Source organism: Pseudorasbora parva, chromosome 21 (genome assembly GCF_024679245.1).
Source record: "Pseudorasbora parva isolate DD20220531a chromosome 21, ASM2467924v1, whole genome shotgun sequence".
Lineage (NCBI taxonomy): Eukaryota > Metazoa > Chordata > Actinopteri > Cypriniformes > Gobionidae > Pseudorasbora > Pseudorasbora parva.
In genome coordinates this window covers 15,452,104-15,477,026 of record NC_090192.1, presented here as the reverse complement: position 1 = coordinate 15,477,026, position 24,923 = coordinate 15,452,104, and the positions used below count along the sequence as shown (strand labels likewise).

At 39.8% G+C, this 24,923-nt stretch overlaps 1 protein-coding gene across 2 annotated transcripts in view; it reads left to right on the top strand.

The window, feature by feature from the left end:
• The first annotated feature begins 1,003 nt into the window (after positions 1 to 1,003).
• The window catches only part of becn1 (beclin 1, autophagy related), a 66,045-nt gene continuing 42,125 nt past the window's right edge, over positions 1,004 to 24,923 (top strand). The window contains exons 1-3 of one of the 2 annotated variants that reach the window (XM_067429878.1): positions 1,004 to 1,129; positions 13,308 to 13,435; positions 13,548 to 13,612. In XM_067429878.1, coding sequence (XP_067285979.1) covers positions 1,020 to 1,129; positions 13,308 to 13,435; positions 13,548 to 13,612 — 303 coding nt within the window. In that variant the 5' untranslated portion in view covers positions 1,004 to 1,019. Of the gene's footprint in view, positions 1,130 to 13,304; positions 13,436 to 13,547; positions 13,613 to 24,923 lie in introns of both variants that reach the window. The other variant, XM_067429877.1, reaches the window with a different exon arrangement.

The window sequence follows — 24,923 nt, the reverse complement described above, 5'->3', positions numbered from 1 at the left end:
CAAAAAAGCATGTACTTGATCTCCCTGAGGGAAGACATGATTAAAAAAGTGAAGTCGTCTTTCACTTGTAAGTTAATGCAGATAAACAAATATTTTATATCAAAGGGATACTTCAGCACTGGGAAGATGAATATGTACTTGGTCAATAAAATGGCTCATTAATGTAGTAGAAATGTGAAATTATTTTTGAATTTGGTGCTTTCTAGACTGAGAAAAGACAGAAAATGTATTTTTGTCTCATGGGGATGAAAGACAACAATTCCCAGAATGCTTCGCTGCCCTACGGGGCCACTCCCAAAACCACAGCTACTGAATGACTGTGACTGGATCACTTTTCCACCATGTTCATTTTCATAAAATCAGTCTAGTTAGAAAACACACACTACAATTAAAAACTGAATGTGTCTGTTCAATATAAGGCAATTAGTCGAATATAGCCTAATCAAGGGTTTCTCCTGATACAAAGCCGTATGTTAATCGGTGTTCATCAACTCATTATTCAAACTTTTAATTGAAAAATATGAATTTTCATTTATTCATACATGGTTGCAATAACATTAAAACAAAATGTAAGAGCCATTGTTTAAAAATAGTTTTTATTGGATGAAATTTAACTGCATATACTGAAAATGTACATTGTGTGGTACAGTACAAATATGTTAATAATAATAATAATAATAATAAATTTTATTTATAATGCACTTTATATTAAACAAAATCTCAAAGTGCTAGAGTGAGTTGAGTGTACCTTATTATTATATCCTTTATTTTCCTATAAAGAAACACAAATGTCTCTTATTTTATTTTCCAGAAGTTGGCAACACTATACACAACTCAATGATATAAAGCTAATAGGCCTACTGTCATAAATACATATACTGAAAGAAGGATTCTAATAAAAAATGAAATAAACGTTATAGTTTTCTAGTGTCTTAAAATAATTATTTTGTGGATGAGGATATAAAAAGGAGGAGGAATTTATCTTTCTGATCCACACTCCATACCAGTGAGTGGCGGTAATGCACCATTTCGGTGTTTGTCAAACGCCATTAGAAGAAGTAAGCCGTCGCATCGCAAATTACGTCACGTCCTCTACTAACAGTAAACAGGAGGAGAACGCTAATGAAAGGTACTTTTATTAATATAAATCAAATAATGGTTGCACCTAGGTATTCAACAAAATGAGTTATAAAACTGGTTTTGCAAAGTGGCGAAATAAGCGGCTCTATTAGCTAACTTTAACTAATAAACTTTGGTTGAGCTTCGATGCTATTTGTAACGTTATTGGTTGTAATACGTTTGGTTGTAACGTTATTGTATGGAGCTGCTATGAAGTCAATTGAGAAATTAGACAGAATACAACATAGAATGTTACAAATATGTCAAGGAATAATGAAAACAACCCAATAGATGTAGTATTAGTGGAAACCAATGAAATTCAATTTTGGATTGCGAAGAAATTAACACAGGCTACAACTGTATGAAACTGTTTGGAATTAAAAAATTAGAAATAGCCCAAGAACTAGTGTGCCAAATCGTCGATGGTGGAATTAACAATATCAGTAACGTAGTGTAGTACCAAAAAATGCATCAAAAACATTTTTGATTTATATATGCTATGCATTCCATTAATTTTGTGAATTGTTAAGTTACATCAGGGCTTGAAGAAATATAGAGCTGAGTATTGTCAGCTTAACAACAATCCTAGTACTAAGCCTTGAGGTACTCCATATTGAATTTGTGATCAATATGGCATCACTTAATTTAATGCTACGAACTGATAACAGTCAGATAAGTATGATTTGAAAGTTGTAGAAAACAAACAATCAATTGTGAGTTTTACTTTATCATTGTCAGAACTTGATAAACACTTGTCAACCAGATGGACATTTCACAAATTACCATGCGTACGAGTTAAAAATTAAAAACACGGACAACAGTTAAAGGTTAAAACGGTTGTAAAGACAATAAATAAATAATAAAAAATAAATAAAATGGTCAGATCAACAATAGTGGTCTGAAATAAAAATAAAACATCCTTCAGTTTACAGTCTACATACATGTACCATCTTAATTAGAACACCTCTCCTTCATTTCTTTCTCAAACACGTTCATAACCTCAAATTTAATCATTATTCCCTGATTTTGAATCAGGAACCTTCTTGTTAAACCCATTTTCACTCATCATACCCTTCCACAGATTTACACATACTCAAACCTTATTGTCAAACTTACTATTTCCATCAAACCCAGTTTTCTCTCATCATATTTAACTCAAATGAACATATACAATAATAATAACCAAAGATAAGAACAAAGGTAAATTAAAACATTTATAAAAAGAATAAACAGATAAGATTTACAGACATACAGTGGCACAGTGCTCATTCAGTAAATGCACAGCTTCAGATGAGTTTTGAGTCTAGATTTAAATGTGGCTACTGTTGGAGCACATCTGATCTGTTCAGGAAGCTGGTTCCAACAATGGTTGGCATAATAGCTAAAAGCAGACTCCTTGCTTTGAGTGAACTCTTGTATTTCTAACTGACTTTATCCTGATGATTTGAGTGATCTGTTGGGTTTGTATTTAATCAGCATATCTGTGATGTATTGAGGTCCTAACTCATTGAGTGATTTATAAACAAGTAGTAGTACTTTAAAATACGACCCTAAATGTAACTGGAAGCCAGTGTTAAGACCTGAGGACTGGTGTGATATGGTCATATTTTCTGGTTCTGCTCAGAATCCTGGCTGCAGCGTTCTGTATGAGCTGAAGCTGTGTAATGGTCTTTTTGGGAAGGCTGGTGAGAAGGCCATTACAATAGTCAACCCTACTGGTGATGAAAGCATGAACGAGTTTCTCTAAATCTTGCCTGGAAACAAAGCATCTAATTCTTGCAATATTTTTCAGATGATAGTATGCTGATTTAGTTATTGCTTTGACATGACTACTGAAGCTCAGGTCTGACTATAAAATCACACCAAGATTTCTGACTTGATTTTTTGTTATTAGACCTTTAGCCTCAAGTTCACTGAGAATTTCATCGTTGTTTACAAATATAGGGATTTCAGTTGTTTAACTAAAGATAGTTTTGGCACATCCAGTTGTTAACTTCATCAATGCATTTGCACAGGGAGTCAATGGGGCTATAGTCATTAGGTGATAGTGCTAAGTAGATCTGAGTGTTGTCAGCATAGCTGTGGTAAGCAATTCTGTTCATTTTCATTATTTGGCTCAATGGCAGCATATACAGGTTGAACAGAAGTGGTGCAAGAATTGACCCTTGTGGGACTCTGCATGTCATGGATGTCCTATTCTCACATAACAGCCTCTCCCTTCTAAGTATGACTTGAACCATTTGAGGACCATCCCAGATAGCCCAACCCAGTTTTCCAGCCTGTCTAGAAGTATGGTCAACAGTGTCGAATGCAGCACTGAGGTCCAGTAATATGCACCTCACAACTGTGGTAAAATGTAATTACAGTCAACCCAAAATTTATTCAGACACCTTCAAAAATATTTGTACATTAACACAGTTTATTCGCTACAGCTTATAACTGGTAATAAAATATGACAGAACTTAAGAATTAAACTGTATCAGAGCAAAATTAATCTTGATAATACCTGATAGCTTTGATAGAAAGGTATGAAATGGATTACAATCAACCAATCAGCTGACAGCTGTTAAAATTTAAGTACACAATAACAAATAAATAATACCAATTTTGGTCAACCAATTACCAATCAATGCTTAATTTTGTTCAGTCTGGTGTAAAAGGTTGGATTAGCAATTAAAGAAAAAAACTTAAGCAAAATATGGTCAGGTCAAAGTGTCTGAATAATTTTTTTTCCCCACATTTTTGTCAGTTTTTAATTTTTTACGTATAATATATCGGTTTACTTTATCCTCACTTACATAAATTACCTATAGTGTTCTGCACCCTCTAGTAAAAAAATATTTCTGGTGTCTTAATAATTTTTGGTTTGACTGGTATTTGTATGAAAAACTGTAGTGTAAATACATTTAGTTTATTAATACATGTCACTGGATCTCCCTGTGCTGGTCGTGTGATCAAGACTAATCAGTGAGTAAGCGCATTCTGCTCTAAGCTTTAGCTGCGCTGCCGTTTAAGCCAAACGGATAAATAGGGCTCAAGTGAGTAGCTCTGTTTAGTTCCGCACAAACATTATATAAAACATTTATCAAATGTGTCATTGTTTTATTGAGGGAAATTATAATTATTATTATAGTAATATAAATTATATTATTATTAATCACAAATTATATTGTGATAATAATTGTCGTTATCATTTTATCGCCCAGCCCTAATTTGTCAATATAAACTGATGGTTCTATATATGGCATTACAACAAGTGAATGTGAGAGAGATGTTTTAAGAATTAAATTTAGAAAAACTTCTAAACTTAATTGTTCTTATTTTTTGATACATGGACAATGTAGTGTTAAACGGAAAGGAAGTAACATAAAAAAAATTGATAAATTAAAAAAAAAAAATGTAGTTGAAAAATTAAGTTACATTTCATTGATCTATATAAATGGCTGGATTCTTCATAACAAGTGAATCCTCCGTGGGGGTTAATTATTCACTACAGAAATTGAAAGTAAAAATTAACCGAGTTTAAGGCATCTGACACTGCATTAAAGTGGTGATGAATTAAGATATCAACTTTCTCTTGAGCTTTTGATGTATAAAAGATCATGGTAATATATGAATACCCTGGCCCAGAAACAAGGCTCTCAAATCAATGACATATTAGACCAGTGAAACGCCACCTCTATGCGTATGCTGCTTCTGTAGCCCCACCCACCAACTCGTGGAGCTAAACTGATCGCGTTACCGAGTAATAAACACGCTGAAGATAGCAATATAATCGTTTGTAAACAAGACACAGGTCGACACTGGATTTGCAGACATATTGAGATTAAAACACAGCAAGTAAACACATTCTGCTCTAAGTAGGGATGCTCATTTCATTTAATTTTCCTGACCGACAACCGATGCTCATTAATTGTTACTAAAAAATGCCTACTGGCTTGCAGAAAGGTACAGAAATATAATAAAGTAATCAAATGTAAGATGACAGCATATTTAACTGTTTCAATTAAAGATTAATCCTTATTAAACTTACAAAAGCTATTCAAAAAAGATCAGCGAGTGATGGCCTTATCTTTTGTTTGACATTAAACAGACAGCAGTAAAGGCTACTGCCCCTTTAAGACCTAATGCAGGGAAGGCATATATACAGACTACAGGTCCTTTTAAAAAAAATAGCATATTGTGATAAAGTTAATTATTTTCCATAATGTAATGATAAAAAATTAGATTCATTGCACACCAACTGAATTATTTCAGGTCTTTTATTGTTTTAATACTGATTATTTTGGCATACAGCTCATGAAAACCCCAAATTCCTCATCTCAAAAAATTATCATATTTCATCCGAACAATAAAAGAAAAGTGTTTTTAATACAAAAAAAAGTCAACCTTCAAATAATTATGTTCAGTTATGCACTCAATACTTGGTCGGGAATCCTTTTGCAGAAATGACTGCTTCAATGCGGCGTGGCATGGAGGCAATCAGCCTGTGGCACTGCTGAGGTGTTATGGAGGCCCAGGATGCTTCGATAGCAGCCTTAAGCTCATCCAGAGTGTTGGGTCTTGCGTCTCTCAACTTTCTCTTCACAATATCCCACAGATTCTCTATGGGGTTCAGGTCAGGAGAGTTGGCAGGCCAATTGAGCACAGTAATACCATGTTGAGCAAACCATTTACCAGTGGTTTTGGCACTGTGAGCAGGTGCCAGGTCATGCTGAAAAACAAAATCTTCATCTCCATAAAGCTTTTCAGCAGATGGAAGCATGAAGTGCTCCAAAATCTTCTGATAGCTAGCTGCATTGACCCTTCCCTTGATAAAACACAGTGGACCAACACCAGCAGCTGACATGGCACCCCAGACCATCACTGACTGTGGGTATTTGACACTGGACTTCAGGCATTTTGGCATTTCCTTCCTTCCTTCTTCCTCCAGACTCTGGTACCTTGATTTCAGAATGACATGCAAAATTTGCTTTCATCCAAAAAAAGTACTTTGGACCACTGAGCAACAATCCAGTGTTGCTTCTCTGTAGCCCAAAGTGGCTTGACCTGGGGAATGCGGCACCTGTAGCCCATTTCCTGCACACGCCTGTGCACAGTGACTCTGGATGTTTCTACTCCAGACTCAGTCCACTGCTTCCGCAGGTCCCCCAAGGTCTGGAATCGGTCCTTCTCCACAATCTTCATCAGGGTCCGGTCACCTCTTCTCGTTGTGCAGCGTTTTTTGCCACACTTTTTCCTTCCCACAGACCTCCCACTGCCTTGATACAGCACTCTGGCAACAGCCTATTCGTTCAGAAATGTCTTTCTGTGTCTTACCCTCTCGCTTGAGGGTGTCAATGATGGCCTTCTGGACAGCAGTCAGGTCGGCAGTCTTACCCATGATTGCGGTTTTGAGTAATGAACCTGGCTGGGAGTTTTTAAAAGCCTCAGGAATCTTTTGCAGGTGTTTAGAGTTTATTAGTTGATTCAGATGATTAGGTTAATAGCTCGTTTAGAGAACCTTTTCATGATATGCTAATTTTTTGAGATTTTGGGTTTTCATGAGCTTTATGCCAAAATCATCAGTATTAAAACAATAAAAGACCTGAAATATTTTAGTTGGTCTGCAATGAATCTAAAATATATGAAAGTTAAATTTTTATCATTACATTATGGAAAATAATGAATTTTATTACAATATGCAAATTGCAAATTTGCAATTATGCAATTTTTTTGAGAAGGACCTGTTAGGATAACTATCAAGGTGGACATGTTGACATTTTTGCAGCGTTTGAGGCAGTCGCCTGTCAATTGCGTCATATCTGTGTTACCCCTCAGTTTTATTTGGCAGAAGCGCTTTTCTCTTAGCAGTGTGAACAAGTCACAGCAGCGCCGAGCGAACGCACAGAGTAACGTCATAACATCATTTTAAATACACTTAAATGTATCTAATATGATAAACAAAGCTGCTTTACCTTATAATCATAACCGGAAATGCAGATGTGCGGGCACCTGCTGACTGTGTCCCGTCCCATCATAATAAAAGTCTTGGTGCTGGTGGTGATCCGTGTGTTTGTGTAACAATCACTCCAGCAGCCATGCTCAGCTCCACAACACTCGGCCCTTCTCTTCTTTACACTACAATAACATTAATAACCGCATCCATGAACATGATTTCTACCTGTGTGATGACAGCGAAAATGACTGGTCATACTCAAACATATGGCAGCACTAGCATGCATTGAACAAAGTTTACAAAGAGGTGAAACAGTATGCTATTTTTATTTACCCGCCACGGTGGCCAGTAGGAGAAGTGAGTTTACCCGCCACAACTCAGAATCACCCGCATTTGGCTGGTGGCGGGTGCTAGTTTCCATCCCTGTTCAGTTGGCAGTTTTGGATTCAGCCTTGCAATCTTAGCTGTGCTCTCACAACCCCCCTCAAACAGTGCCGTGCTGCACCATGTTCCGAAGCAACATATACCGGTATTGCGGTAACATCAAAATTGATATCATAACAAAAAGAAATACCGGTATTCGGTATGAACTGCATACCGCCCAGCACTACCTTATTTGTTGGTTCATTGCAATTTGGGATCAGACTCCAGTGTTTCCCACAGATTCAAAAGCAATGTGCGGTGGTGGAGGTGAGGGCCGGGGAGGGGGGATTTGTTCCAAAATCAAATGGATTGGGGGGGGGGGGGGGTTCACATTTTTCACAATTTCACATTTAAAGAAATCTAGTATTTGACCATGTCTAAAATGTATTCAAATTAGAGTGCGGATCAGGCCGCATTTTTCTGTCCGAGCCCGGCCCGCGTCCGACAGAGCAGTAACCGAACCCGACCCGAGCCCGACAGGCATTAAAATATTTATGTCCGAGCCCGACAGTTAAAATCTATTTTTTTTCCTCATATACTAATGACACGTACGTTTGTTTGTGTGGAAAGCCCGCTTTTATTAAGTAACTGTAGGAAGGCATTCTGAAATATTTACAGACGAGCACATCAGCACGCGCATGGGGCATCAAACGTTACACAGAGCCCAATCAAATAGCCAACTGAAATTAAACGAACAAAGGTCTGCTAAAAATGGCCCTAGCTAACAGAACAAAACATTAACGTAACACAACTGAAATGCTTATTGAAATGAAAGTCATCTTACCAATTCTCTCAAATTGTATGGTTCCTAAACTGCTTCAGCCTTGATTGGACAGCTCATCCTGTTCATTCAGAACCCATTCCTTATCACAGATGTCGGGGAGTTCTCAAAGGAAGTCAATCAATCAATCAATCAATCAATCAATCAATCAATCAATCAATCAATCAATCAATCAATCAACTTTATATATATATATATATATAAATAGCACCTTTACAATCACAGTTGTGTCAAAGCAGCTTCACAGTGTCAAACAGGATAATACTGCATCAAAATACAGTCATTCTGGAGAAAACAGTGATGTTATCAGCTTATTTTAATTGATCATATAGCGACAAACAATGTTGGCAGATCTGTATTGTAGGTTATAGAATTAATTAACCTAATTCACACATTTTATCTTTATAACTAGTTGAATAAATTGATCATAATTTTAGTGTCCCCAACTGAGCAAGCCAAGCCAAAGGCGACAGTGGCAAGGAACCAAAACTCCATCGGGGCATGATGGAGAAAAATAAACCTTGTCACACTGCTCTTCAAGTTGGAAAATGATGGGCCTCTCCAGATGCAACTGGTCGATCTCCAAGCAGATCTGGCCTTGAAAGAGCATTTTGGAAAAACTGATCCTGCCACTTTCTGGCTTAAAATGGTCTCAGAGACCGCTTTCCCAGTTCTCAGGAAAGTAGCCTTGTATATCTTTACCATGTTTGGCTCCACATACAACTGTGAGGCAGCTTTCTCCACAATGAACATTATTAAAAACAAATATCGATCCAGGCTCACCAATGAGCACCTACACATGTGTTTGAGAATGGCCCTGACACCCTTCTCACTAAGCAAGAGAAAGTGTGGAAGTTGGATATAAAAGGGAAAGAAGGAGAAAAGGTGTGAAAGCTGTTCAATTATTAATGTGTTGAGATTGTGTATTTTAAAATGTGTTTAAACTTAAGATGTGAAAGCGAGTTAACAGAAAAATAAAAGGGAAACTCAAGCTATCATTTTTATTTGATTTTTCTAAAATTAAGCACTTTATTTTGAGATGCACTTTTTTCAAAAGCCTCCCTGTTGTGCTTTATTTATTTATAATTTATTTTTAAATGCAGCTTTTATTTTATTTAAATTGATCATTTATTATTAGAGTACTTATTATTTCCCTACAGCTCAATAAATAAACAGACAATAAATATTGTTGAAATATTATTAAATTCATTTTATTTGACAGTCGTCTCTTGACTAGGCTACTTACATATTTTCATACAACTACTAGGCTCTGGCACTGAATGACAAGTTAGTCATTGTGATGTTGCAGACCTTTGGTTGCTTAATTTTTTTCTAACTCAATACCCCTGCTGTAGATCGTGTTACTTTCTACTGGGTGTCAGATAACAACACTGGACTAGTTAACATATTGTTCTTCACACATCTGAAATGTTAAACTGTTAAAATAAGCGGCTTATAAGAATACTGCATAGATGCACTACACGTCTATATCTTGTTTTAAACTTCTCAATGTGGACAGAGCAAGGGGGTAATCTAGCACTCGGAAAGCATTCCACCCATAGAGGCGACCATTGCTAACCAAGCCATCATCTGCTGTTTGGATCTCATTGACTCTTGAGTCACTTTGACAGTGAATAACTTTACATCTGAGGCGTTTAAAGACTCCGTTTGTCCATTGTTTATTTCTAAAGAAACACGACAATGCATAAAGGCTCCATTGCCTTGTATCTTACACTATCACCATGTAAAAGCCCGATTTTGTTGTTGTTGTTAAAATAGGCTAACGATTGCGTCATAACAAACGCGACTCTGTCGCACAGTTGAGAAATTACCGTATAGACAGGAGGAGACGCTCAGAAGCAATCTTTTACTGTCTATGAGACAGTCAGGGGGACGTAGAGACATAAAGTCCGATAAAGTGAAGGGAGAAGCCCATAGTGAGACAAAAGCAAAGGGGACAAAACATTTAAACAACGTTATTCAGATTTTACTTCCCACAACTACTAGAAGACCTACAGCTGTCAGACAGGTTGCTCACGTCACATCTACGTCGTCAAGCTCAGTCTGAGTCTGCGCAGTTCGCTCAGCCATCAGGAAGTGAGTGCTTCTAATTTACCTCACTTTCCGCCGTTGAAGTCTATGGGAACACTGTCCATTTCTTTTATATATGGGATGGAGGCACGGAGCGCGGCGCGCTGTGAGCATGTGACTCCGTGTTGCTTCAAGCGCATCATCCTGCGCACGTGATGCGCATACGCGCTTTGTGCCACTCTATATTATAATCCTTTTGTGCTATGAAAGCCTTATTAATAGCCTTTCTTCTTCTGCCGTATCTATATGTTGCCGCCTCATTAAAAATATGCACTATACATTTAAAATAAATGTAATTTCTTAGTATATAGGCCCTATTTCTATAAATATGTTTACTCGTTGTTTTTCATGAATACATTTTGTGTAACATTTTACCAGATTTACAGTTACACTTATTCACTTTTGTGGTTGCCTTTATTTTCCCCCCACTAAATGTTTAGATTTTATACAATTATTGTGCACTCGTGATTTTGTAACTTTAGCTGCTGAATTATTCACTAATCAAATTTATTCACCATCTATAGTAGTGGGCTATTTTTGTCATAGATTGTGATTTTTATATATATATATATATATATATATATATATATATATATATATATATATATATATATATATATATATATATATATATATATATATATATATATATTATTTGTTGTGTTTCCTTATAATGAAGTCTGTATTTAGTTGATTGTGTCTAACTCACAAAAGAGTGATTTTCAATTCAACACAGTAAGGTTTAGAAATTCTACATAGAATTTTTAAACAAAACTGCATTGGTATTGGATTGGTGTATGAAATGTCCTACGTAGGTCTGGGGTGGGACAAGTGTTAAATGTGTTAATAATGTTATTTTTCATTGTTATTAATTAATCAAAATACATTTTTCAATCTATTTTAACGAAAAATTACTTAAAAATTGTAAAGAATTCAAAAATGTTTTGAATGTTGTACCTCAGATTTGTGAAATGTTCACCTGTTTGGCAAGTGTTTGTCATGTAATTTAAAACCACAGTATAAGTTCATGAAAAATTGTAAGCTCCTAGTGACTCGATTCTGAAAATTCTTATAAAGATGGGCATTTCCTCTTAAAATTAAAGAAAAAATAAAGAAGAAAGTAATTTAGAAATCTTCTTAACCCTTAAAAGAGGTCATAAGGTTCAACATTGGTAGAAGTATGGACGAGGACTTTTAAGAGGCTGAAGAGTTTCTTTAGCAGCGGATAAAATGGGTGAATCTCGGAAGAGAAAGAAAATGTGTTGCACACAATGCAAGAGTGAATTAATAAGACACTACACATTAGATTATTAGACAGATCACTGTGTGACTGCACAGAAATGCCATAGCACCAGAAATGGAAGTAATCACTGCATTAATGTCTGTCACAACCTTCTATAAGCAAAGTCCTAACTGTAATGCACAAATACTGTATTGCCAGTATTGATGTACAGGTCCTTCTAAAAAAATTAGCATATTGTGGTAAAGTTCATTATTTTCATTAGTTTCATTATTTTCCATTATGTAATGATAAAAATTAAACTTTCATATATTTTAGATTCATTGCACACCAACTGAAATATTCCAGGTCTTTTATTGTTTTAATATTGATGATTTTGGCATACAGCTCATGAAAACCCCAAATTCCTATCTCAAAAGATTAGCATATCATGAAAAGGTTCTCTAAACGAGCTATTAACCTAATCATCTGAATCAACTAATTAACTCTAAACACCTGCAAAGATTCCTGAGGCTGTTAAAAACTCCCAGCCTGGTTTATTACTCAGAACCGCAATCATGGGTAAGACTGCCGACCTGACTGCTGTCCAGAAGGCCATCATTGACACCCTCAGGCGAGAGCGTAAGACACAGAAAGAAATTTCTAAACGAATAGGCTGTTCCCAGAGTGTGACAGAAAACGCTGCACAACGAGAAGAGGTGACCGGACCCTGAGGAAGATTGTGGAGAAGGACCGATTCCAGACCTTGGGGGACCTGCGGAAGCATTGGACTGAGTCTGGAGTAGAAACATCCAGAGCCACCGTATGTTGGTCCAAAGTACTTTTTTCGGATGAAAGCAAATTTTGCATGTCATTTGGAAATCAAGGTGCCAGAGTCTGGAGGAAGACTGGGGAGAAGGAAATGCCAAAATGCCTGAAGTCCAGTGTCAAGTACCCACAGTCAGTGATGGTCTGGGGTGCCATGTCAGCTGCTGGTGTTGGTCCACTGTTTTTTACCAAGGGCAGGGTCAATGCAGCTAGCTATCAGGAGATTTTGGAGCACTTCATGCTTCCATCTGCTGAAAAGCTTTATGGAGATGAAGATTTTGTTTTTCAGCACGACCTGGCACCTGCTCACAGTGCCAAAACCACTGGTAAATGGTTTGCTGCCCATGGTATTACTGTGCTCAATTGGCCTGCCAACTCTCCTGACCTGAACCCCATAGAGAATCTGTGGGATATTGTGAAGAAAAAGTTGAGAGTCGCAAGACCCAACACTCTGGATGAGCTTAAGGCTGCTATCGAAGCATCCTGGGCCTCCATAACACCTCAGCAGTGCCACAGGCTGATTGCCTCCATGCCATGCCGCATTGAAGCAGTCATTTCTGCAAAAGGATTCCTGACCAAGTATTGAGTGCATAACTGAACATAATTATTTGAAGGTTAACTTTTTTCGATAAAAAACACTTTTCTTTTATTGGTCGGATTAAATATGCTAATTTTTGGAGATATGAATTTTTGGTTTTCATGAGCTGTATGCCAAAATCATCGGTACTAAAACAATAAAAGACCTGAAATATTTTACTTGATGTGCAATGAATCTAAAATATATGAAAGTTGAAGTTTTATCATTACATTATTGGAAATAATGAACTTTATCACAATATGCAATTTTTTTGAGAAGGACTTGTATAGATGTGTGTGTGTGTGTGTGTGTGTTATGTTTCCTACAGCAGCATGGAGGGTTTGAAGTTTTCTAGTAACACCATGCAAGTGAGTTTTGTTTGTCAGCGCTGCAGTCAACCACTGAAGCTCGACACCTCCTTCAACGTCTTGGACAGAATGACTATCCATGAGCTCACCGGTATGACCATACAACACTACACCACTTTAAACTGGTCTCTTTACACCTTAAGAGAAAAATTTAGTTATTGCATTAAGAAGTAGAATAAGTTTGACTTGTCTTTTTTATTCAGCTCCATTAGTGACAGTAACAGCGAATAAACAGTCGAATAGCAGTGAGAGCAGCAGCTTCCCTGAGGTGAATACATGACACCAGCAAGCTTTCTTTGTGATCTTGCTGGCTCTTTAGTGTACAGGCACTCTTCCATACACACATAGAATGGGGTGGAATGCAGCGGTTGCTTTGGTAATGAAAAATATTGACTGCTTATTAAAAACATCCTGAATCTGAGATTATTACTATATTTGTCTTTGAAAGGTGCCCTAGAATGATTTGAAACAATATGTTAAATTGTTCTCTGATATCTACATAGACAGTATGTGGCTTATTTAAGGGCAAAAATTGTCCAGATACAGTTTTACAGGTCCATTTACAACCCTATAAATTGTCCCTAGGATATAATGCTCTGTTTTTGCCTTATTTAGAAGTCATGAATATTAATGTTGAGCTCTGCTCTGATTGGCTTATTTCAGCAGCTCACAGCAGTTCAGCTGTTCAGCGAAGGGGCTCGTGAGTCCTGACCATCCTGACAGAACACAGACCGACTGAATGACACTTTAAGCAAAACATCTCAAATGGAGATTGATAAAATGCAGCACTGGTTTATTGGTGTTTTCAGTAATTTCAGTAATTTAAATCCCCCTAACAGAGTTTTTCTCTGAAAAGAATACATTCGTTGTTTTACTTAAACATGTCCTCTCTCTCTCGTGTGCAGATGATCTGAAAACACCAATAAACAAGTAAGCAGCATTTCAGCAATCTCCATTTGCGATGTTCTGCTTAGTGTCATTCATTATTTTAATCCTAATTTAGTTTTGGAGTTCCCAACAACAGGTTTAGATGCATCAAAGGTCAAGGAACAGTTTAAAATGATCATAATATACATTGCACCAGTCTTGTGCACAATTCAGAATTGAATTGAATTCGAATTAATGTCAAAAACAGAATCTAGAATTACAATTCAAATTTGAATTAAAGGAAATAAAAATACAAATTAAAATATATATATATATATATAATATTAAAATCATATTCATGTCCATCTTGCCATAGCAGATTCCTCTGCACCTGTTGAGGAGAATCTTGCAGCAAAGCTCTTCAGACCAGAACAGTGCAGACTCAATGATAAAACAAGGTGCTACTGAGAATTAGATGCAACATTCTTTCTCAGTGAGTTTTGCATTGGAATGAATGATAACTGCATTTACAACTACTAATGAAAATAACATTGGGACAAAACTAATTAAACAATATTGATGGGGGGTAATCAGAATTTAATCATTATCTATATTTTAGAACAAAATGTATGCAGGGTTGAGGAGTGACTACACTTAAAATTAATCATGGGTCTAATAAGGTTAAATAAGGGAAATAAGGTTACCTTATTTTAAGAGAATTAGCCCAAGTGTGCCATTTCATTTAGAGACACCATTGCTAGATCCCAGCATGCTTTGCATATGGCTGGAAATGGAGAGTTAATATTGAAATTAAGTGTTATTTAATGTGTTTTTGAGTGAAGGGAAACATTTGTTAATGTTTAACATAAGTTATGTTTGAAAAAAAAAAAAGGTTTCTGTTTTTTGACGTTTTGACTGTTAACCATTGTGCAGAAGAGTAAAGCTTATGGTTAGGTTGTGATGTAAAAAACTGCAAGTACTATAAATATGAAGCCTTTCGCTCTGTTCAATGGGCAATAACTTTGCCAATTCTAGTAGTGCAATCACGATTTTGTGCTTTTCTAGCAGCATACAGTCTATTTAGTTAGTTCACGCAAAAATTTTAATTGCAATTAATGACTCACTAATGTCGTTCCACAGCCGTAAGACCTCCGTTCATCTTTAGAACACAGTTTAAGATATTGATGTTTAGTCTGGGAGCTTTCTGTCTCTCCATTGAAAATGTACGGTATACTGTCCCTTTCCAGAAGGTAATAAAATCATCATCAAAGTAGTCTATATGTGACATCAGTGGGAATCTAAAATACATTTTGGTCTCAAAATAACAAAAACTAAGACTTTATTCAGCATTGTCTCTTCCATGTTTGTTTTCAGTCCACGTTCGTGACTGCGCAGTGACACTGCTGACATGTTATCTTTTACGCGCAAGCTTCATTTATAGTCTGAGGGAGAATGTGCAGTTGCGAACGTGGATTGAAAACAAACACAGAAGAAAAGACAATGTTGAATAAAGTCGTATTTTTTATTTATTTATTATTTTTTGTTATTACCAAAATGTATTTTCAATGCTTCAAGATATTCTAACTAACCCAGAGATTTCACTTTGATTGTTTTTTTATTACCTTTCTGGTCCTTCTGGAATGGGACAGTATACCGTACATGTGTTCTCTTTCATAGGTTCACTCGACGCTGTGTAGTGACACAATAGGGTGAATGCCCTCTGGGTGTGCCGATTGTCTGAAGCCGTTACAGAATCACGCCAATTCATTGGCTGATGGCGCAGTGCCGCCCCCCCCCTCGCTCAACACTTTGAGCCTATACTAGCGCGTGTGCCATCTCATCTCCAGATTATTTTGCCTTTACGAAGCGGTAGCATCGCTCCCTTCGTGTGATTCTTCTGGCCCAAAAACAATCCTGGATTTTACGAGCACACTCAACCTTCGTCACTTCAGCGACAACAGATAGCGGAACTTGTTCTCCTCTTTGTGAAGTGCGATGGAGTTTCGTCGTTGTCCCCTGCCATGCACTCGCTTATTTCGAGTGATGACCATGTCACTTCGAAATGTAGATTTTGCTAGAATCTCCTACTCAAAACCCTCCATTCGAGGCTCGCACTTTTTGAGAAGGAGTCATCCACTCCCCCGAGAGGCCTCGCTCTGATCTGCGGCCTGGGGTTCGGATGTAGAGTGCAAGCAGACGGGCCTTCCCATCTCTATCCCTCCCTCTTCCGAGCACGTGCGTTTACGAGTATGTACACGACTATATGATGCCTAGCGAAAGCATTCGATGCAGTCTCTTTCGGTCTAGATGATGTCGTGCTTACCACGGCATCTGACTCCGAGGATTTTGGGCCTGTTTCCCTCGACAACGCTCTCCCGCCTAGCGGCCAGGAGGCGCGGTCTTCTGCGGCCTATTCAGAGCTTATAGACGTGCTTTTGCGCGCCACAGAGAAGCTCACGATCGACTGGCCAGACGAACCCCAGGAGTCTCAAACTTCTAAACTCGATGAGAGGTTTTTGAGTGCCGCTAACGCTCGCCCAGCGTGGAGAAAGCTACCGTTCTTCAGTGATCTACATCAAGGGATCTCCAGATCCTGGAAGCAGCCATTCTCCGCCCACTTTACTAACGCGGCAGCCGTTGAATTCACCAAACTCGTTGGTTCAGTGGAGCATGGTTACTCTGCCGTTCCGGCAGTCAAGGATACGCTGGCCTTGCATCTTTCTCCTTCCTCGGCCGCCACGTGGAAGTCGGGTCCTCTCCTCCTGTCCTTGCAGGACCACTTCCGCTTTGATCGGAAAGTCCTTCATTGCGGCTGGTCTGGCCCTTCACACGATGGCCATTCTCCAAGCCTATCAAGCGGACATCTTGAAGGACATGGATGAGGGCGGCGGCGTCACGCCCGCAGCTGTTAAAGAGCTCCGCAGGGCCACGGATTTGGACTAAACACACTGCGCGCGCCATTGGACGCTCGATCGCTTAAGCCAGGGGTGTCAAACTCAGTTCCTGAAGGGCCACAGCCCTGCAGAGTTTAGCTTTAACCCTAATTAAACACACCTGATCCAGATAATCAAGTCCTTCAGGCTTATTTGAAATCTAGAGGTATGTGTGTTGGAACAGAGTTGGAGCTAAACTATGCAGGGCTGTGGCCCTCCAGGAATTGAGTTTGATACCCTTGGCTTAAGCGGTCCAGAAGCAGACCCCCTGCTCCGGCTCCCCAGAGTCATTCCTGACCCTCTGATCAGAAAAAGGAGAGCAGCGTCCGATGTATGGGGCTGGGTCAGACCGCACAAACGTTTCTGCCCGCCCCTCGGTTGCTCCCTGAGTCAAGTCCCATCACATTTGCCACCCAGCGCGTCTCGATGTGCGGTGTTGACTCACCCCTTTGCAGTTTGCACCTCCGGCGTTAGAGAAAGGAGACGTTTTAGACCTTCTCCCTTGACATCCGTCGAGCCTAACCGCGGCTGCCGGTTCTATGGGAGACACAGTCGGTTTTCTTCAAGGGACGGCCAACCTTCATTCTTCTACCCAGGTCAGTGAAGTTCTCAGTCCGCATCCGGATGCCAAGGGCTCTCCGTTGCGGCCAGATATGCCCCTTACCGAGGTCCAGCCCATCACCTCAGCAATACAGGTATGCACATTGCACCTCACCACTCTGCTTCCTCTGTCTCACTTCTTTCACAAGTGGAAGCGTCTGCCAGGGGTGTCGCCATGGGTAGTTCACACGATTCTGTTAGGCTACACTCTTCAGTTTTACCGCAACACCCCCCGTTTCAACGGGATCTTCCAAACTGTGGTAAACAGCGCCTCAGAGGCCTCTGTGCTACAGCAGGAGATATCTTCCCTCCTTTTCTAAGAAGCGATAGAAGAAATTCCATCTACGAACGTAGGACAGGGGTTTTTCAGCTGTTACTTCCTGGTTCTGAAGAAGGACGGCGGTTTGTGGCCTATTCTAGACCTGCGTCGTTTAAACTTTTCCCTCATCAGAGGGCGATTCAAGATGCTTAGACTGAGGTCTATCTTGGCCCAGGTTCTTGCAAGGGACTAGTTCGTTTTTTATTGACCTGAAGAATGCATATTTTCATATTCAGGTAGTTCGATGACACAGGAAGTTCCTCAGGTTTGCATTCAGGGGAAAGGGCTTTCAGTACAAAGTACTCCCCTTTGGTCTTGCCCTAGCGCCAAGATTGTTTACGAAGTGTATGGACGCTGCGCTGGCCCCGCTGAGGCTCATGGGAGTCCATATACTGAATTATCTGGACGATTGGCTCCTTCTGGCTCAGTCCAGGGAGCTGGCGAACTGCCACACATGAGACAGGTCTGCTTCACGTGAGACAGTTCCATCGGTGGATGAAGTTTGCGGGGGTTCGATCAATGGGATCACCCTATCGCCTAGTGTCGCAAAGTTGTTCTCAAGCTCTCTGTGTGGGGAGACCCTCTTTTTCTTCAAAGAGGGGTCAACATGGGGGTTGTCTTCCATCGTCAGATGATTACAACGGACACCTCTCTCACAGGTTGAGGTGCAGTGTTGCAGTCCGGCCAGCATGCAGAGTTTGGACAGCAGAGGCTCTAGCCTGGCACATAAACTGTCTAGAGCTGAGAGCGGTCTTCCTGGGCCTTTGGTATTTTCTTCCCCTCCTCATAGGGCACCATGTCATTGTCAGGACAGACAACATGCAGTGGTGTCTTATGTAAATCACCAGGGAGGATCGCTATCGCGCACCCTGGACAGCCATGAACGTCACCTTCTCCTATGGACTCAGGACAAGTTCCTGTCCCTCAGGGCGATCCATGTTCCTGGGATCCTGAACCTCGCAGCAGGCTTTCTATCGAGGCAGAAACTTAGGTCAGGGGAATGGATGCTGAACCCGCTTACTGTAGCCCAGATTTGGGAGAGGTTCGGCAGGGCGGAGGTGGACCTCTTCACATCGGAGGAGTTTTCCCAATGCCCGCTTTAGTTCTCCCTGAGCCCTCCAACGCCGCTGGGACTGGATGCAATCACTCATCCTTGGCCAAGGCTGAAACTTTATGCATTTTCGCCCATCAAGTTGATTTCGGCGGTCCTTCACAGGGTGCGACAGAGCGGTCTCTCTATCCTGCTGGTGGCACCATTCTGGCCATCCCAGATATGGTTTTCAGACCTGTTGTCCCAGCTTCAGGGCAGGATCTTGCATACTCGTCCAGAAATTTGGATGCTGTGGGTGTGACCAATAAGGGGCTGCCCACCATGAGTGTTGGTCTTCTTGCAGAAGTTCAGGAGACCATTGATAATGCTAGAGATTGATAATCCCTCTACTAGAAAGCTCTATTCCTCAAAGTGGGGAGTGTTTTGGACGTGGTGCTCGGCTTGTGCAGTGAATCCAGTGAACTGCCCTGTTGGCTCCGTACTGGAGTTCTTACAAGAGAAGTTTGCGACCGGCATGGAGGCGACTACACTTTGGTGTATATAGCTGCCATGGCTGCTCATAGGGAGATGGACAAGTTTCCTTTGGGGAAACATAGATTGTTTTCATCCTTCATTAGAGGAGTCAGGCGCCTGAGACCAGTATGCCCCCCTAGTGTTCCTCTCTGGGACTTGTCAGTTGTCCTGGAAGGATTGTCGAAGGCTCCCTTCGAGCCTTTGGAGTCAGCACCAGTTCGGATTGAGATGTTTCAACTGTAATTCCTCACCATCAGCATTAACAAGTGTGTGTCCGTCAACAAAACTGTGTGTGTGTTTCTAATTTATTGCGTTGGGGCGGGATAAACGGTTGTCTTTTTTAAACTCCCTCTGCACGGCATGCATGTAATTGGATAGCGCTACAACCAACCAGAGCAACGAAGTTGAATTAATGAATGTAAGCAGAGCTAGTTTACACGCCATATCCGGTCGGCAAAACTCTGAACACATCTTCCTTTCTGCCATGCTTTGTTCTTTTCTCAGAGAAAAGCTTAACTCCAAGTCTTCCAGAGTCGCGGTCAAAGCTGATTTGAAAGACCGCCGTTCGCCAGTTTCTGTGTTTACTAGAAGCACGAAAGGGCAATTCGGCTATCATTATGTTAAGCCCCGCCCACCGACTCTATACACGATGTGATTGGCCCGACCAGAGCTTGGCTTTTACAGCTCAGAAGTGTATTGAGAGTTGCTAGACGACACTTGCGGCAGATTAGATTTGCTGCCGCTAGGGTGCGTCTAGATTTCTAGGCTAACATTACACACTACATGAAAGGTAATTTTCAAAAATACATTAGTGGTGCTTGCTTGCAAACAATTACTGCTTTATATTTTAATTATCATTAAAACCGTATTTGATTATGAAATTTGAAGGAAAAAAAAAAACTATTGGAAAAACTGTTCATGAACACATTCTTATTAGGTGAACTAAATTAGCTTTACATATACTTGTTTACTTGTTTAGTACACTTAACCTACATTTTAAAATCTTTTTTGAATATGGTACCACTTTTTATAGATCCTAAAACTCCTATGAATCCAGCTGTTTAGTTCAAATTTTCTGAAAAGACATGATCACTTTGTGATGAACAGTTTGAATTTAGGCCTTTAGAGTTTCTGAAGCATTATAGCGACAGTTGTGTAGCTTCCAATGGAGCTCAGATATAATCAAAATCTTCATTTGTTTTGAAGAGGAACAAAAGTCTTATGGGTTTGGAGTGACATCAGGGTCAGTAAATGATTACATTTTTGGGTGAACTATCCCTTAAACAAAGTTAGCAACCATCTTACGCATGCGCTGCATGCAGCGTAGATTTCGTTATTGTGTGAAAACATCACGGAAGGCAGAGTGGTAAGATAAATTACCGGTATAAGCTGTATTCAGAAAAGTTTTGATGGCATTTGTTAACATGTACTTGTTTAATTAGTGAGGGCATACATTTTATTAGCATAACATCTTAATTTGAATATGGTTTAACCACTAACACTGAGCACTACTCAGTGTTAGTGGTTAAACCATGTGGTTGTAGTGGTTGTAGCGCTATTGACCCTGGCTACTGACCCTGTAGCCCAACTCTCTGTGGTCCCGTGGCACTTCTAAAAATCCCATGGCACTTCTCGTAGAGTATGTCCTGGCAAAATTCCCCCGATTGGCCCTTACCAATCATGGCCTCCTAATAATCCCCATCCACTGAATTGGCTCTATCACCCTCTCTCCTCTCCACCTATCACTGGTGTGTGGTGAGTGCTCTGGCACCATTGTACTTTGGCTGCTGTCGCATCATCTAAGTGGATGCTGCACACTGGTGGTGGTTGAGGAGAGACCCCTGACATGAGTGTAAAGCGCTTTGGGTCTACAGTAGTATATGAAAGCGCTATATAAATGCCTCATTCATTCATTCATTCATTCATTCATTCATTCATTCATTCATTCATTCATTCATTCAAACTGAAAGAGACCCCTCCCCCATCACCTAATCACTGGGTGCATAGTTATTAAGCATGTTGACATCATCCCAAAAAGGTCAACCCGTCCTTTCTCTTAGCTTAAGATTCCTTTTTATTCCTTAGTAAAAGGTGGTCTCTGCACCTTTGTGAATAGGTTTTAAGAGGAAACTCTTACCTAAGAACTTTTGCTATTTAGGGGAAGTCTTAGTGGTAAGATAAAATATCTTAATGCAGCATGTAGCAGACACTCGATTAGTTTTTACTTTCATTTTCTATAGCAAATAATTGACAGGGATTTGAGACTTTTTCACTGGCGTACCTCCTATGTAAAGTTTCATGGTTTAAAATAGAAAGATGTCCAACATTTTTCTTTATCACCAGTTGCAAAATGACATCATATCTCATTTTCTGTGATAGTAAAAGTTAATATTAAAGAGCATATTGCAGGTTAGAGACTCCAGTGAGTCAGTGTATAGAAAATAATGTAGGACCTAGATTTTCTTTAAAATATACTTGTAAATACGCTAATAAGGCTTTTTGAGTCGTTTTTGTGAGGATTTTACTTCCGCATCTAAAAATGCGCAAACCGGAAGTGACATAACGAAAGGGAGTGCGGTGACTTTCAACCATAGGAAAACAATGGATTGCAATGGCAGTTCGGACGCTGAAGAAATTATAAATGTTTATTAATACTCATATGGCAGACCACAGCCATGCAATTATGACACACAATAAGGGACTGCCCAGGATTAGACAGAACAACGATCAGAAGAGAGGATTTGAATTGTTGTGTGAGGAGAAACAGTGGAAAACATAGCAGGTGAGAGAGTTGGCTCATAACATTATACGCTAACACTGTGCTCAGATTACAATCTTTGTACTATACTTTGCAGATAATTATCATGTATCAGGCAATCGCAAAGCTGGTATTGGTCATCTAGGAGTATTGATACCAATAACAGAAACAAATAATAAGTTCAGACCATCTGGCTTAAGTCACACTCGCCGTCCATATTAGACGTTAAAGCCGGGCGCGGGGCGTAACGTTACCCGGTGCTGTTTTTGCTGACATAATGTTACGAGCTCGCGGACAATGTTTTTCCCTAGCGTGGACATTGTGGATGCTCTTATGGTCGTGGCTCGCAGCATGTGAGGAAAAACACAACGAGCCGAGCACGTTTCTCGCACCTCCCTCTCACGATATTTCTCACGATATATATTTTTTAAACATACAAATTAAAAAAATTTGGGAGTCGGCTTGATTTTCACCAGCATGGCTGTCCCCTATTGCCAAATCATGCACAACAATGTCACAGGCTAGATCTATGAGTATTATGCTATAGCTCAGTTGCTGCAACCATACAGTGCCTTTTTACACACATACATACGCTTTACGCATACATGTGCGCTCTCACTCCCTCTCTGGTTGTTTCTGTTGAAAAGGCTGCTGTTCTATGCTTTTCAACAAATCATTTGCACATAAGTAATGTTTTCTATCTACAGCTAGCAGGAACATTGAGTCTCTGTTTTGAGTCTCCAGTCTCTGTTTAACGTGAACGCTCATGTGTAACGTTACCCGGTGTTCGCCCGGATCGCCTCAGTTATGGTGCTCAGTTCACGCGGACGGATCCGCGACCGGCCGTCACACTCTGCCGCGGCCGAGCCACAGACAGTATAACGTGTTATTGTGATCCTTTATTCACTCATTCTGTGTTATGGGTTTATTTTGTGCCGATTCACCATCGATAGTGTGAGGATGTATGACGTTTTGAGTATGTATTTGAGTGAACGATGTATACATGGCTTGAATAAAATATGCATACATTATCAGCACATAATTCCTGACTTTTTTTTTTAAAGTGTGAGACTATGCATTTGTGTTTATGCAGCCTACATTCTTTGTATTAATAAATGTTGAAATTGATTCATGTAAAAACAATAACCAAGAAGCATTGCGTGTGAGTATTTAATCATTTAATATTATCCTTTAACTACATGAGTATTGCACTGTTAAACTTCATCATATTGCTGATAATCCGCGGTGTAAAATGAACACACACACACACACACACACACACACCACCGGGTGTGTCAAAGCAGATGCAGAAGTGAAGTACCGTCTCTTCACCTGCACAAAACGCCACAATGCAGCTTTTCTAAAAAAAATTAGGTAGGAAACCTGTGGACTCAATGTCCTGACAGGCTGGACACAATAATTTTCCATGACAATGATACATTTAAATAGATAAACTACCGAAAATACACTGATTACTACAGAATACCAACCTATTCTGCACTGAGCCAATGCAGAGCTTGGGAGACGACTCCCTGTCGTGACGTAATATGACGCGATGTTGAGAAAAACAGCGGTTTTTACAAACAGCCAACGAAACGGCTACTTTATCTGCTAAATTTATGCTCTTATGTCTTTTAAAAACATTTTAAATCCTGCATTACCTTTTCATATGGCATTTTCATACAAGGTTATATGTTTATCTCAATTTTTTAACCTGCAATATGCTCTTTAAATAAATGAGTAAATAAGTAAATTAATAAAAGAGATTTCAGATTTCTCTTAGACTATGCTATGGTGTAGACTATGCTACACGCATGTGGAGTGGAAGACGTGGGTAATGCACCACGAACTGGAGTTAAGCAAGAGTTTACTAAATTTCCGTTTGTTTGATAGCTGCTGAACTCCCTCTTTTCATTCCTTTTTTGTGGATGCATTAAAGATGAAATGGTTTAAGTTCAGTTTTCTTGCAGGTGCAGTGAGGGGAAAAAATACTGTGTTTAGGGCGATCTGCTTGTAGCTCTGGACCGTAAGCAACGAGGCAAGGGACAGTGAGAGCGGGCCGGTGGCGAGTGATAATGAGCGACAGCTGCCCGCCACACCGGTCTCGTCTCACGGCGGAGTGACAGGATAAAAGGAGGAGCGAAGACAGTGGAAGACGAGAGAGGACCAGGCCTGGATTTTGTTTTGTTTACGCATTGTTGTGTGTGTGCGGGCAGTCATCTGTGAGGGGCTGCCCGCATTTTATTATGTGTGTGCGGGCAGTTGTCCGTGAGGGGCTGCCCGCGTTACTTTCGTTTTGTTTATTGTTTGGAATTAAAGTTGTTAAACGTTCGCCAGTTCCCGCCTCCTTCCTTGCCATCTACGAACTGTGTTACACTCTGCTTTAACTGTGCAATACCCTCCTGAGGGGTAACCAAAATTTCTGACAGAAATTCATCCGGCCATCTTATTGCCGGTTGGGAGAGGTTAATGGCCTCTCAATTCTCCCTGTACACTGCACAAAAACCAACACGCAACAAAAGACGCGGGACATTTGCC